The sequence below is a fragment of the Oncorhynchus nerka genome, linkage group LG12 (assembly GCF_034236695.1).
Source record: "Oncorhynchus nerka isolate Pitt River linkage group LG12, Oner_Uvic_2.0, whole genome shotgun sequence".
In the NCBI taxonomy this organism is placed as follows: domain Eukaryota; kingdom Metazoa; phylum Chordata; class Actinopteri; order Salmoniformes; family Salmonidae; genus Oncorhynchus; species Oncorhynchus nerka.
In genome coordinates this window covers 15,346,237-15,361,223 of record NC_088407.1, presented here as the reverse complement: position 1 = coordinate 15,361,223, position 14,987 = coordinate 15,346,237, and the positions used below count along the sequence as shown (strand labels likewise).

At 45.1% G+C, this 14,987-nt stretch overlaps 1 protein-coding gene across 2 annotated transcripts in view; it reads right to left on the bottom strand.

Moving 5' to 3' along the window:
• The window catches only part of LOC115139036 (rho GTPase-activating protein 6-like), a 178,702-nt gene extending 166,862 nt beyond the window's left edge, over positions 1 to 11,840 (bottom strand). For both annotated transcript variants that reach the window (XM_065025273.1, XM_065025274.1), the window contains exon 1: positions 11,389 to 11,840. In XM_065025273.1, coding sequence (XP_064881345.1) covers positions 11,389 to 11,412 — 24 coding nt within the window. In that variant the 5' untranslated portion in view covers positions 11,413 to 11,840. The remainder of the gene's footprint in view (positions 1 to 11,388) is intronic.
• Positions 11,841 to 14,987: the final 3,147 nt, after the last annotated feature.

Below are 14,987 nucleotides of genomic sequence, written 5' to 3'. Positions count from 1 at the left end.
ATGGAAGGATAGATTGTCAGTGATGGAGGGATAGATTGTCAGTGATGGAGGGTTAGATTGTCAGTGATGGAGGATTAGATTGTCAGTGGTGGAGGGTTAGATTGTCAGTGGTGGAGGGTTAGATTGTCAGTGGTGGAGGGATAGATTGTCAGTGATGGAGGGTGGAGGGTTAGATTGTTAGTGAAGGAGGGTTAGATTGTCAGTGATGAGGGGATAGATTGTCAGTGATGGAGGGTTAGATTGTCAGTGATGGAGGATTAGATTGTCAGTGGGGTGGAGGGTTAGATTGTCAGTGGTGGAGGGTTAGATTGTCAGTGATGGAGGGTTAGATTGTCAGTGGGGTGGCGGGTTAGATTGTCAGTGGTGGAGGGTTAGATTGTCAGTGATGGAGGGTTAGATTGCCAGTGGTGGAGGGAGGAGGGTTAGATTGTCAGTGGTGGAGGGTTAGATTGTCAGTGGTGGATGGTTAGATTGTCAGTGGTGGAGGGAGGAGGGTTAGATTGTCAGTGATGGAGGGTTAGATTGTCAGTGATGGAGGGTTAGATTGTCAGTGGTGGAGGGAGGAGGGTTAGATTGTCAGTGATGGAGGGTGGAGGGTTAGATTGTCAGTGGTGGAGGGTGGAGGGTTAGATTGTTAGTGGTGGAGGGTGGAGGGTTAGATTGTCAGTGATGGAGGGTGGAGGGTTAGATTGTCAGTGGTGGAGGGATAGATTGTCAGTGGTGGAGGGTGGAGGGTTAGATTGTTAGTGGTGGAGGGAGGAGGGTTAGATTGTCAGTGATGGAGGGTTAGATTGTCAGTGATGGAGGGTGGAGGGTTAGATTGTCAGTGGTGGAGGGATAGATTGTCAGTGGTGGAGGGTGGAGGGTTAGATTGTTAGTGGTGGAGGTTCAGAAAAACACACAGAAAAACACACTCCTGGAGAAAGTCGTCAAGAGGGGCTCCACAGGTCCTGATCTACATGTAGCAATGTAAGGGCCGTGGTAATGTAAGGGCCATGGTAATGTAAGGGCCATGGTAATGTAAGGGCCATGGTAAGGTAAGGGCCATGGTAATGTAAGGGCCATGGTAATGTAAGGGCCATGGTAATGTAAGGGCCATGGTAATGTAAGGGCCGTGGTAATGTAAGGGCCGTGGTAATGTAAGGGCCGTGGTAATGTAAGGGCCATGGTAATGTAAGGGCCATGGTAATGTAAGGGCCATGGTAATGTAAGGGCCATGGTAAGGTAAGGGCCATGGTAATATAAGGGCCGTAAGGGCCATGGTAATGTAAGGGCCATGGTAAGGTAAGGGCCATGGTAAGGTAAGGGCCATGGTAATGTAAGGGCCATGGTAAGGTAAGGGCCATGGTAAGGTAAGGGCCATGGTAAGGTAAGGGCCATGGTAAGGTAAGGGCCATGGTAAGGTAAGGGCCATGGTAATGTAAGGGCCATGGTAATATAAGGGCCGTAAGGGCCATGGTAATGTAAGGGCCATGGTAAGGTAAGGGCCATGGTAATGTAAGGGCCATGGTAATGTAAGGGCCATGGTCATGTAAGGGCCGCAAGGGCCATGGTAATGTAAGGGCCATGGTAATGTAAGGGCCGTAAGGGCCATGGTAATGTAAGGGCCATGGTAATGTAAGGGCCATGGTAATGTAAGGGCCATGGTAATGTAAGGGCCGTAAGGGCCATGGTAATGTAAGGGCCATGGTAAGGTAAGGGCCATGGTAATGTAAGGGCCATGGTAATGTAAGGGCCATGGTAATGTAAGGGCCATGGTAAGGTAAGGGCCATGGTAAGGTAAGGGCCATGGTAATGTAAGGGCCATGGTAAGGTAAGGGCCATGGTAAGGTAAGGGCCATGGTAATGTAAGGGCCATGGTAATGTAAGGGCCGTGGTAATGTAAGGGCCGTGGTAATGTAAGGGCCGTGGTAATGTAAGGGCCATGGTAATGTAAGGGCCATGGTAATGTAAGGGCCATGGTAATGTAAGGGCCATGGTAAGGTAAGGGCCGCAAGGGCCATGGTAATGTAAGGGCCATGGTAATGTAAGGGCCGTAAGGGCCATGGTAATGTAAGGGCTATGGTAATGTAAGGGCCATGGTAATGTAAGGGCCATGGTAATGTAAGGGTCATGGTAATGTAAGGGCCATGGTAATGTAAGGGCCGTAAGGGCCATGGTAAGGTAAGGGCCATAAGGGCCATGGTAAGGTAAGGGCCATGGTAATGTAAGGGCCATGGTAATGTAAGGGCCATGGTAATGTAAGGGCCATGGTAATATAAGGGCCATGGTAATGTAAGGGCCATGGTAATGTAAGGGCCATGGTAAGGTAAGGGCCATGGTAATGTAAGGGCCATGGTAATGTAAGGGCCATGGTAATGTAAGGGCCATGGTAATGTAAGGGCCATGGTAATGTAAGGGCCATGGTAATGTAAGGGCCATGGTAATGTAAGGGCCATGGTAATGTAAGGGCCATGGTAATGTAAGGGCCATGGTAAGGTAAGGGCCATGGTAATGTAAGGGCCATGGTAAGGTAAGGACCATGGTAAGGTAAGGGCCATGGTAATGTAAGGGCCATGGTAATGTAAGGGCCATGGTAATGTAAGGGCCATGGTAATGTAAGGGCCATGGTAATGTAAGGGCCATGGTAATGTAAGGGCCATGGTAATGTAAGGGCCATGGTAATGTAAGGGCCATGGTAATGTAAGGGCCATGGTAATGTAAGGGCCATGGTAATGTAAGGGCCATGGTAATGTAAGGGCCATGGTTTCATCCCCTCTCCAGTACAAGCGGCAGCATGCGGTCGGTCATTCACTTCAATGAACCATAAATCCGTTTTAAGAGGAGAGATTTCATATCACTGATCCTCCCAGAGGGAAGTTGTAAAACCCTTTATTAGGCTAATCAGACATTGACTCCAGGGGGTGAAACAGAAACTACTGTTTATCCTTTAAAGTGTAATAATCTTAAATAATCATTAGAAAAACACTCTTCCTTGTAATGAAATTATACTTTCAAAAACACATTGTAAATTCAATGTGCTTTCCATCTGTGCACGGTCTGTTTTTAATATCGTGACTTCGGTGATTTGTTGTGTACTTTTTTTTTTTATCATGTTGAGTTGTGCCTTGGGTGCCTGAAATGTGCTTTATGTATAAAATGAATTATCATGAATAGAAGCAGGTTCTCCTTGCAATATTAAAAAGGCGAGCAGCTCCTCAGGTGCAAAATACAAGACATAAGAAGTTCATTCACAGTTGCCAGCCATTTAATATTGTTCCAGAAGCTGATGAAACTACCCCTGAGGTTTATTGTGTTTCATTGAAGGAGAACCTCTATTCCAGCCATTATTATGAGCCGTCCTCCCCTTAGTAGCCTCCACTGGTAGTAAGATGCCGTAAAGACAATATGAACTGTGATCATGATAATGTGAAGACAGACAGCAGCTAACTCCTAGCAGAACATACTATGAGTAGTTGACGTGGAGTCAGAAATAGGCTACTGTATATACCAAGCACACTACTGTTGATACCCAGTACACTACTGTTACTACCCAGTACACTACTGTTGATACCCAGTACACTACTGTTGATACCCAGTACACTACTGTATATACCAAGCACACTACTGTTGATACCCAGCACACTACTGTATATACCCAGCACACTACTGTTGATACCCAGTACACTACTGTTGATACCCAGTACACTACTGTATATACCAAGCACACTACTGTTGATACCCAGTACACTACTGTATATACCAAGCACACTACTGTTGGTACCCAGTACACTACTGTTACTACCCAGCACACTACTGTTGATACCCAGTACACTACTGTTGATACCCAACACACTACTGTTGATACCCAGTACACTACTGTTGATACCCAGTACACTACTGTTTATACCCAGTACACTACTGTTCATACCCAACACACTACTGTTACTACCCAGCACACTACTGTATATACCCAGCACACTACTGTTTATACCCAACACACTACTGTTCATACCCAGTACACTACTGTATATACCCAGCACACTACTGTTTATACCCAGTACACTACTGTTGATACCCAGTACACTACTGTTTATACCCAGTACACTACTGTTGATACCCAGCACACTACTGTTTATACCAGTATAATAATGTTGATACCAGTACACTACTGTTACTACCCAACACACTACTGTTGATACCCAGTACACTACTGTTGATACCCAGCACACTACTGTTACTACCCAACACACTACTGTTACTACCCAACACACTACTGTTGATACCCAGTACACTACTGTTACTACCCAGCACACTACTGTTACTACCCAGTACACTACTGTTACTACCCAACACACTACTGTTGATACCCAGCACACTACTGTTGATACCCAGCACACTACTGTTACTACCCAACACACTACTGTTGATACCCAGTACACTACTGTTGATACCCAGCACACTACTGTTACTACCCAACACACTACTGTTGATACCCAGTACACTACTGTTGATACCCAGTACACTACTGTTGATACCCAACACACTACTGTTACTACCCAGTACACTACTGTTGATACCCAGTACACTACTGTTTATACCCAGTACACTACTGTTCATACCCAACACACTACTGTTACTACCCAGCACACTACTGTTGATACCCAGCACACTACTGTTTATACCAGTATAATAATGTTGATACCCAGTACACTACTGTATATACCCAGCACACAACTGTTCATACCCAGCACACTACTGTTCATACCAAACACACTACTGTTCATACCCAACACACTACTGTTACTACCCAGCACACTACTGTATATACCCAGTACACTACTGTTGATACCCAGTACACTACTGTTTATACCCAGTACACTACTGTTTATACCCAGTACACTACTGTTTATACCCAGTACACTACTGTTTATACCCAGTACACTACTGTTGGTACCCAGTACACTACTGTTGATACCCAACACACTACTGTTTATACCCAGTACACTACTGTTGGTACCCAGTACACTACTGTTGATACCCAACACACTACTGTATATACCCAGCACACTACTGTTGATACCCAGCACATTACTGTTACTACCCAACACACTACTGTTGATACCCAGCACACTACTGTTACTACCCAGCACACTACTGTTTATACCCAACACACTACTGTTCATACCCAGTACACTACTGTATATACCCAGCACACTACTGTTTATACCCAGTACACTACTGTTGATACCCAGTACACTACTGTTTATACCCAGTACACTACTGTTGATACCCAGCACACTACTGTTTATACCAGTATAATAATGTTGATACCCAGTACACTACTGTATATACCCAGAACACTACTGTTTATACCCAGTACACTACTGTTGATACCCAGTACACTACTGTTTATACCCAGCACACTACTGTTGATACCCAGCACACTACTGTATATACCCAGCACACTACTGTATATACCCAGCACACTACTGTTGATACCCAGCACACTACTGTTACTACCCAACACACTACTGTTGATACCCAGCACACTACTGTTACTACCCAACACACTACTGTTGATACCCAGTACACTACTGTTGATACCCAGCACACTACTGTTACTACCCAACACACTACTGTTACTACCCAACACACTACTGTTGATACCCAGTACACTACTGTTACTACCCAGCACACTACTGTTACTACCCAGTACACTACTGTTACTACCCAACACACTACTGTTGATACCCAGCACACTACTGTTGATACCCAGCACACTACTGTTACTACCCAACACACTACTGTTGATACCCAGTACACTACTGTTGATACCCAGCACACTACTGTTACTACCCAACACACTACTGTTGATACCCAGTACACTACTGTTGATACCCAGTACACTACTGTTGATACCCAACACACTACTGTTACTACCCAGTACACTACTGTTGATACCCAGTACACTACTGTTTATACCCAGTACACTACTGTTCATACCCAACACACTACTGTTACTACCCAGCACACTACTGTTGATACCCAGCACACTACTGTTTATACCAGTATAATAATGTTGATACCCAGTACACTACTGTATATACCCAGCACACAACTGTTCATACCCAGCACACTACTGTTCATACCAAACACACTACTGTTCATACCCAACACACTACTGTTACTACCCAGCACACTACTGTATATACCCAGTACACTACTGTTGATACCCAGTACACTACTGTTTATACCCAGTACACTACTGTTTATACCCAGTACACTACTGTTTATACCCAGTACACTACTGTTGGTACCCAGTACACTACTGTTGATACCCAACACACTACTGTTTATACCCAGTACACTACTGTTGGTACCCAGTACACTACTGTTGATACCCAACACACTACTGTTTATACCCAGTAAACTACTGTTGATACCCAGTACACTACTGTTGATACCCAGCACACTACTGTTGATACCCAGTACACTACTGTTTATACCCAGTACACTACTGTTGATACCCAGCACACTACTGTTTATACCAGTATAATAATGTTGATACCCAGTACACTACTGTATATACCCAGCACACAACTGTCCATACCCAGCACACTACTGTTCATACCCAACACACTACTGTTCATACCCAACACACTACTGTTACTACCCAGCACACTACTGTATATACCCAGTACACTACTGTTGATACCCACTACACTACTGTTTATACCCAGTACACTACTGTTTATACCCAGTACACTACTGTTGGTACCCAGTACACTACTGTTGATACCCAGTACACTACTGTTTATACCCAGTACACTACTGTTGGTACCCAGTACACTACTGTTGATACCCAACACACTACTGTTTATACCCAGTACACTACTGTTGATACCCAGTACACTACTGTTGATACCCAGCACACTACTGTTGATACCCAGCACACTACTGTATATACCCAGCACACTACTGTATATACCCAGCACACTACTGTTGATACCCAGCACACTACTGTTACTACCCAACACACTACTGTTCATACCCAGCACACTACTGTATATACCCAGCACACTACTGTTGATACCCAGCACATTACTGTTACTACCCAACACACTAATGTTGATACCCAGCACACTACTGTTACTACCCAGCACACTACTGTTGATACCCAGTACACTACTGTTGATACCCAGCACACTACTGTTACTACCCAACACACTACTGTTACTACCCAACACACTACTGTTGATACCCAGTACACTACTGTTACTACCCAGCACACTACTGTTACTACCCAGTACACTACTGTTACTACCCAACACACTACTGTTGATACCCAGCACACTACTGTTGAAACCCAGCACACTACTGTTACTACCCAACATACTACTGTTGATACCCAGTACACTACTGTTGATACCCAGCACACTACTGTTACTACCCAACACACTACTGTTGATACCCAGTACACTACTGTTCATACCCAACACACTACTGTTCATACCCAGTACACTACTGTTGATACCCAGTACACTACTTTTCATACCCAGTACACTACTGTTTATACCCAGTACACTACTGTTCATACCCAACACACTACTGTTCATACCCAACACACTACTGTTACTACCCAGCACACTACTGTATATACCCAGCACACTACTGTTTATACCCAACACACTACTGTTCATACCCAGTACACTACTGTATATACCCAGCACACTACTGTTTATACCCAGTACACTACTGTTGATACCCAGTACACTACTGTTTATACCCAGTACACTACTGTTGATACCCAGCACACTACTGTTTATACCAGTATAATAATGTTGATACCCAGCACACTACTGTTTATACCAGTATAATAATGTTGATACCCAGTACACTACTGTATATACCCAGCACACAACTGTTCATACCCAGCACACTACTGTTCATACCCAACACACTACTGTTCATACCCAACACACTACTGTTACTACCCAGCACACTACTGTATATACCCAATACACTACTGTTGATACCCAGTACACTACTGTTTATACCCAGTACACTACTGTTTATACCCAGTACACTACTGTTTATACCCAGTACACTACTGTTGGTACCCAGTACACTACTGTTGATACCCAACACACTACTGTTGATACCCAATACACTACTGTTGATACCCAGTACACGACTGTTTATACCCAGTACACTACTCTTTATACCAAGCACACTACTGTTCATACCCAGTACACTACTGTTTATACCCAGTACACTACTGTTCATACCCAACACACTACTGTTCATACCCAACACACTACTGTTACTACCCAGCACACTACTGTATATACCCAGTACACTACTGTTGATACCCAGTACACTACTGTTGATACCCAGTACACTACTGTTTATACCCAGTACACTACTGTTTATACCCAGTACACTACTGTTTATACCCAGTACACTACTGTTGGTACCCAGTACACTACTGTTGGTACCCAGTACACTACTGTTGATACCCAACACACTACTGTTTATACCCAGTACACTACTGTTGGTACCCAGTACACTACTGTTGATACCCAACACACTACTGTTTATACCCAGTACACTACTGTTGATACCCAGTACACTACTGTTGATACCCAGCACACTACTGTTGATACCCAGCACACTACTGTATATACCCAGCACACTACTGTATATACCCAGCACACTACTGTTGATACCCAGCACACTACTGTTACTACCCAACACACTACTGTTCATACCCAGCACACTACTGTATATACCCAGCACACTACTGTTGATACCCAGCACACTACTGTTACTACCCAACACACTACTGTTGATACCCAGCACACTACTGTTACTACCCAACACACTACTGTTGATACCCAGTACACTACTGTTGATACCCAGCACACTACTGTTACTACCCAACACACTACTGTTACTACCCAACACACTACTGTTGATACCCAGTACACTACTGTATATACCCAGCACACAACTGTTCATACCCAGCACACTACTGTTCATACCCAACACACTACTGTTCATACCCAACACACTACTGTTACTACCCAGCACACTACTGTATATACCCAGTACACTACTGTTGATACCCAGTACACTACTGTTTATACCCAGTACACTACTGTTTATACCCAGTACACTACTGTTTATACCCAGTACACTACTGTTGGTACCCAGTACACTACTGTTGATACCCAACACACTACTGTTTATACCCAGTACACTACTGTTGGTACCCAGTACACTACTGTTGATACCCAACACACTACTGTTGATACCCAGTACACTACTGTTGATACCCAGTACACGACTGTTTATACCCAGTACACTACTCTTTATACCAAGCACACTACTGTTACCCAGTACACTACTGTTTACCCAGTACACTACTGTTTATACCCAGTACACTACTGTTCATACCTACTGTTACTACCCAACACACTACTGTTCTACCCAACACACTACTGTTACTACCCAGCACACTACTGTATATACCCAGTACACTACTGTTGATACCCAGTACACTACTGTTGATACCCAGTACACTACTGTTTATACAGTACACTACTGTTTATACCCAGTACACTACTGTTTATACCCAGTACACTACTACTGTTGGTACCCAGTACACTACTGTTGGTACCAACACACTACTGTTTATACCCAGTACACTACTGTTGGTACCCAGTACACTACTGTTGATACCCAACACACTACTGTTTATACCCAGTACACTACTGTTGATACCCATACACTACTGTTGATACCCAGCACACTACTGTTGATACCCAGCACACTACTGTATATACCCAGCACACTACTGTTATACCCAGCACACTACTGTTGATGCAGTACACAGCACACTACTGTTACTACCCAACACACTACTGTTCATACCCAGCACACTACTGTATATACCCAGCACACTACTGTTGATACCCAGCACACTACTGTTACTACCCAACACACTACTGTTGATACCCAGCACACTACTGTTACTACCCAACACACTACTGTTGATACCCAGTACACTACTGTTGATACCCCTGTTACTACCCAGCACACTACACTGTTACTACCCAACACACTACTGTTACTACCCAACACACTACTGTTGATACCCAGTACACTACTGTTACTACCCAGCACACTACTGTTACTACCCAGTACACTACTGTTACTACCCAACACACTACTGTTGATACCCAGTACACTACTGTTGATACCCAGTACACTACTGTTGATACCCAACACACTACTGTTACTACCCAGTACACTACTGTTCATACCCAGTACACTACTGTTGATACCCAGTACACTACTGTTCATACCCAGTACACTACTGTTTATACCCAGTACACTACTGTTCATACCCAACACACTACTGTTCACACCCAACACACTACTGTTACTACCCAGCACACTACTGTATATACCCAGCACACTACTGTTTATACCCAACACACTACTGTTCATACCCAGTACACTACTGTATATACCCAGCACACTACTGTTTATACCCAGTACACTACTGTTGATACCCAGTACACTACTGTTTATACCCAGTACACTACTGTTGATACCCAGCACACTACTGTTTATACCAGTATAATAATGTTGATACCCAGTACACTACTGTATATACCCAGCACACAACTGTTCATACCCAGCACACTACTGTTCATACCCAACACACTACTGTTCATACCCAACACACTACTGTTACTACCCAGCACACTACTGTATATACCCAGTACACTACTGTTGATACCCAGTACACTACTGTTTATACCCAGTACACTACTGTTTATACCCAGTACACTACTGTTGGTACCCAGTACACTACTGTTGATACCCAACACACTACTGTTTATACCCAGTACACTACTGTTGGTACCCAGTACACTACTGTTGATACCCAACACACTACTGTTTATACCCAGTACACTACTGTATATACCAAGCACACTACTGTTGATACCCAGTACACTACTGTTACTACCCAACACACTACTGTTCATACCCAGTACACTACTGTATATACCCAACACACTACTGTTACTACCCAGTACACTACTGTATATACCAAGCACACTACTGTTGATACCCAGTACACTACTGTTACTACCCAACACACTACTGTTCATACCTAGCAATACATTGCTTAATTCTAAGTAGTGTGCTAGTTTAGATACACAAACACACACACACACACACACACACACACACACACACACACACACACACACCACCACCACCACCACCACCACCACACACACACACACACACACACCACACCACACACACACACACACACACACCACCACACACACACACACCACCACACACAGACACACACCAACTTACCACGTACACGTAGTAGAATTGCATGTCCTGACTCACAGGCTGTTACATCTGCATCACTGAAGAACATCCTCCATCAGAGACTAAAATCATAACAGAAAAATACTGTCTCTTCTTGTCTCCTCTCTTCTCTTGTCCTCAGGTCTCAGAGAAAGGAGTAAAGTATCTCTCTTTTTCTATATCATCTCCTCTCTTCTCTTCTCCTCAGGTCTCAGAGAAAGCAGTCAAGTATCTCATTTACTATATCCTCTTCTCCTTTCCTTTCTTCTCAGGTCTCAGACAGTAAGTGTTTCTTCTCTCTTCTTCTCATCTGTAAAAACAACAACTATTGGTCAGTAGAGTTGTCCTTCAGTGAACGAACAGCTTCAGCCCTGCATGTTGTGGTTGTGTTTCCACTGTCTGATGATAGAGCTGTGCTTCCTGCATTTGCGGCCACCGCATGTGTATTGTGAGAGAGAAAGAGTGTGTGTTATGTGACAGATAACGCGCGGTGTACACTGTGCGTTAAGATACAGGAAGTGTGGAGAGAGGAGAGAGAGAGAGAGAGAGAGAGAGAGAGAGAGACAGTTAGGCAACAACAAATTCAATCCCTTTTAGACAACTTGTTTTGAAGGTGTAAACTTTGCAGTAGAAAATCTAAACAGTACAGTATATATGACCTCTCAGCTTCCCTATCAAATCTAAAAATGTCAAACAGAAAACGGAAGAAAATTAACAACAATGACAAATGGTTTGATGAAGAACAAAAAACCTAAGGAAGAAATTGAGAAAAATATCAAAAACATAGAGACCCATAAAACCTGAATCTACACATTCACTATGGTGAATCACTAAAACAATACAGAAATACACTACGGAAAAAGAAGGAACAACATTCTTCTATGGAAGAATCCATAGACTCTAACCACTTCTGGAAAAATGTGAAAACTCTAAACAAACAACAACACGAAGAGTTATATTTCCAAAACAGAGATGTATCGGTAAACCACTTATCCAATCTTTTTGGCACCATAACATATATATACGTTATCAAATACAAATCATAGAATCAACTATTAAAGACTAGCAGAACCCATTGGATTCTCCAATTACATTGACTAAATACAAACCCTCCAACCCAAAAAGGCCTGTTGTGTTGATGGCATCCAAAATGAAATGATAAAATATACAAACCACAAATTCCAATTGGCTATACTTAAGCTCTTTAGCATTATCATTAACAGCAGACTCGTACATTTCCTCAGTGAAAACAGTGTAATGAGAAAATGTCAAATTGGCTTTTTACCAAATTACCGTACGACAGACCACGTATTCACCCTGCATACTCTAATTGACAAAAAATCAAACCAAAACAAAGGTAAAGTCTTCTTTCTCATGCTTTGTTTTCAAAAAAGCTTTTGACTCAATTTGGCATGAGGGTCTGCTTTACAAATGGATGGAAAGTGGTGTTGGGGGAAAAACATACAACTGTAACGGCGTTCGTCTGTTGTAGAAAGAGAGTCGGACCGAAATGCAGCGTGGTGGTTACTCATGATCTTTAATAAAGGAAAAAGGAACGATACATGAAATAACTTAATACTATGAAAACAACAAACGGAACGTGAAACTTATTACAGCCTATCTGGTGAATACACAAAGACAGGAACAATCACCCACAAGATACAAAGTGAAACTCAGGCTACCTAAATACGGTTCCCAATCCGAGACAACGAGAATCACCTGACTCTGATTGAGAACCGCTTCAGGCAGCCAAGCCTAACTAGACACCCCCCTAATCATACACAATCCCAATGCTAATAAAACCCCAATACGAACCCAAACACATAACCCATGTCACACCATGGCCTGACCAAAATATATAACGAAACCACAAAACATATTGACCAAGGCGTGACAGAACCCCCTCCCTAAGGTGCGGACTCCCGGACGCACCTCAAAACCATAGGGAGGGTCCGGGTGGGCGTCTGTCCATGGTGGCGGCTCCGGCTCGGGACGTGGACCCCACTTCATTAAAGTCATAGTTCCTCCCCTTCGCGTCCTGGGATAATCCACCTTCGCCGCCGACCATGGCCTAATAGTCCTCACCCAGATCCCCACTGGACTGAGGGGCAGCTCGTGACTGAGTGGCAGCTCAGGACAGAGGGGCAGCTCGGGACAGAGGGGCAGCTCGGGACAGAGGGGCAGCTCGGGACAGAGGGGCAGCTCGGGACAGAGGGGCAGCTCGGAACAGAGGGGCAGCCCAGAACTGAGGAGTAGCCCAGTACTGAGAGGAAGCCCAGTACTGAGAGGAAGCCCAGTACTGAGAGGAAGCCCAGTACTGAGAGGAAGCCCAGTACTGAGAGGAAGCCCAGTACTGAGATGACGCTCAGGCAGGTAGTAGGCTCCGGTAGATCCTGGCTGGCTGGCGGATCTGGAAGATTCTGGTTGACTAGCAGATCTGGAAGATTCTGGTTGACTAGCAGATCTGGAAGAGACTGGTTGACTGGCAGATCTGGAAGAGACTGGTTGACTGGCAGATCTGGAAGAGACTGGTTGACTGGCAGATCTGGAAGAGACTGGTTGACTGGCAGATCTGGAAGATTCTGGTTGACTGGCAGATCTGGAAGATTCTGGTTGACTGGATCTGGAAGAGATCTGGAAGATTCTGGTTGACAGATCTGGAAGATTCTGGTTGCAGATCTGGAAGAGACTGGTTGACTGGCAGATCTGGAAGAATCTGGTTGACTGGCGGATCTAGCTGCTCTATGCAGACTGACAGCTCTGACTGCTCCATGCAGGCTGACAGCACCCTGCAGACTGGCAGCTCTTTGCAGACTGGCAGCTCTGACTGCTTCATGCAGGCTGACAGCACCCTGCAGATTGGCAGCTCTCTGCAGACTGGCAGCTCAGGCTGCTTCATGCAGACTGACAGCTCTGACTGCTCCATGCAGGCTGACAGCACCCTGCAGACTGACAGCTCAGGCTGCTTCATGCAGACTGACAGCTCCTTGCAGACTGACAGCTCCCTGCAGACTGGCAGCTCTTTGCAGACTGACAGCTCTGGCTGCTTCATGCAGACTGACAGCACTTGGCAGACTGACAGCTCTCTGCAGACTGGCAGCTCAGGCTGCTCCGAACATGCAGGAGACTCCGGCAGTGCAGGAGAGGAGACAGGCTCTGGCTGCGCTGAACAGGCGGGAGACTCCGACAGCGTAGGAGGGAAGGAAGGCTCTGGCTGTGTTGAACAGGCAGGAGGCTCCGGCAGCGCAGGAGAGGAGACAGGCTCTGGCTGCGCTGAACAGGCGGGAGACTCCGACAGCGTAGGAGGGAAGGAAGGCTCTGGCTGTGTTGAACAGGCAGGAGGCTCCGGCAGAGCAGGAGAGGAGACAGGCTCTGGCTGCGCTGAACAGGCGGGAAACTCCGACAGCGTAGGAGGGAAGGAAGGCTCTGGCTGTGTTGAACAGGCGAGGCGCACTGAAGGCCTGGTGCGTGGTGCTGGAACTGGTGCTACAGGATCGAGGACACGCACAGGAAGCCTGGTGCGGGGAGCTGCTACCGGAGGACTGGTGTGTGGAGGTGGCTTTGGATAGACCGGACCGTGCAGGCGCGCTGGAGCTCTTAAG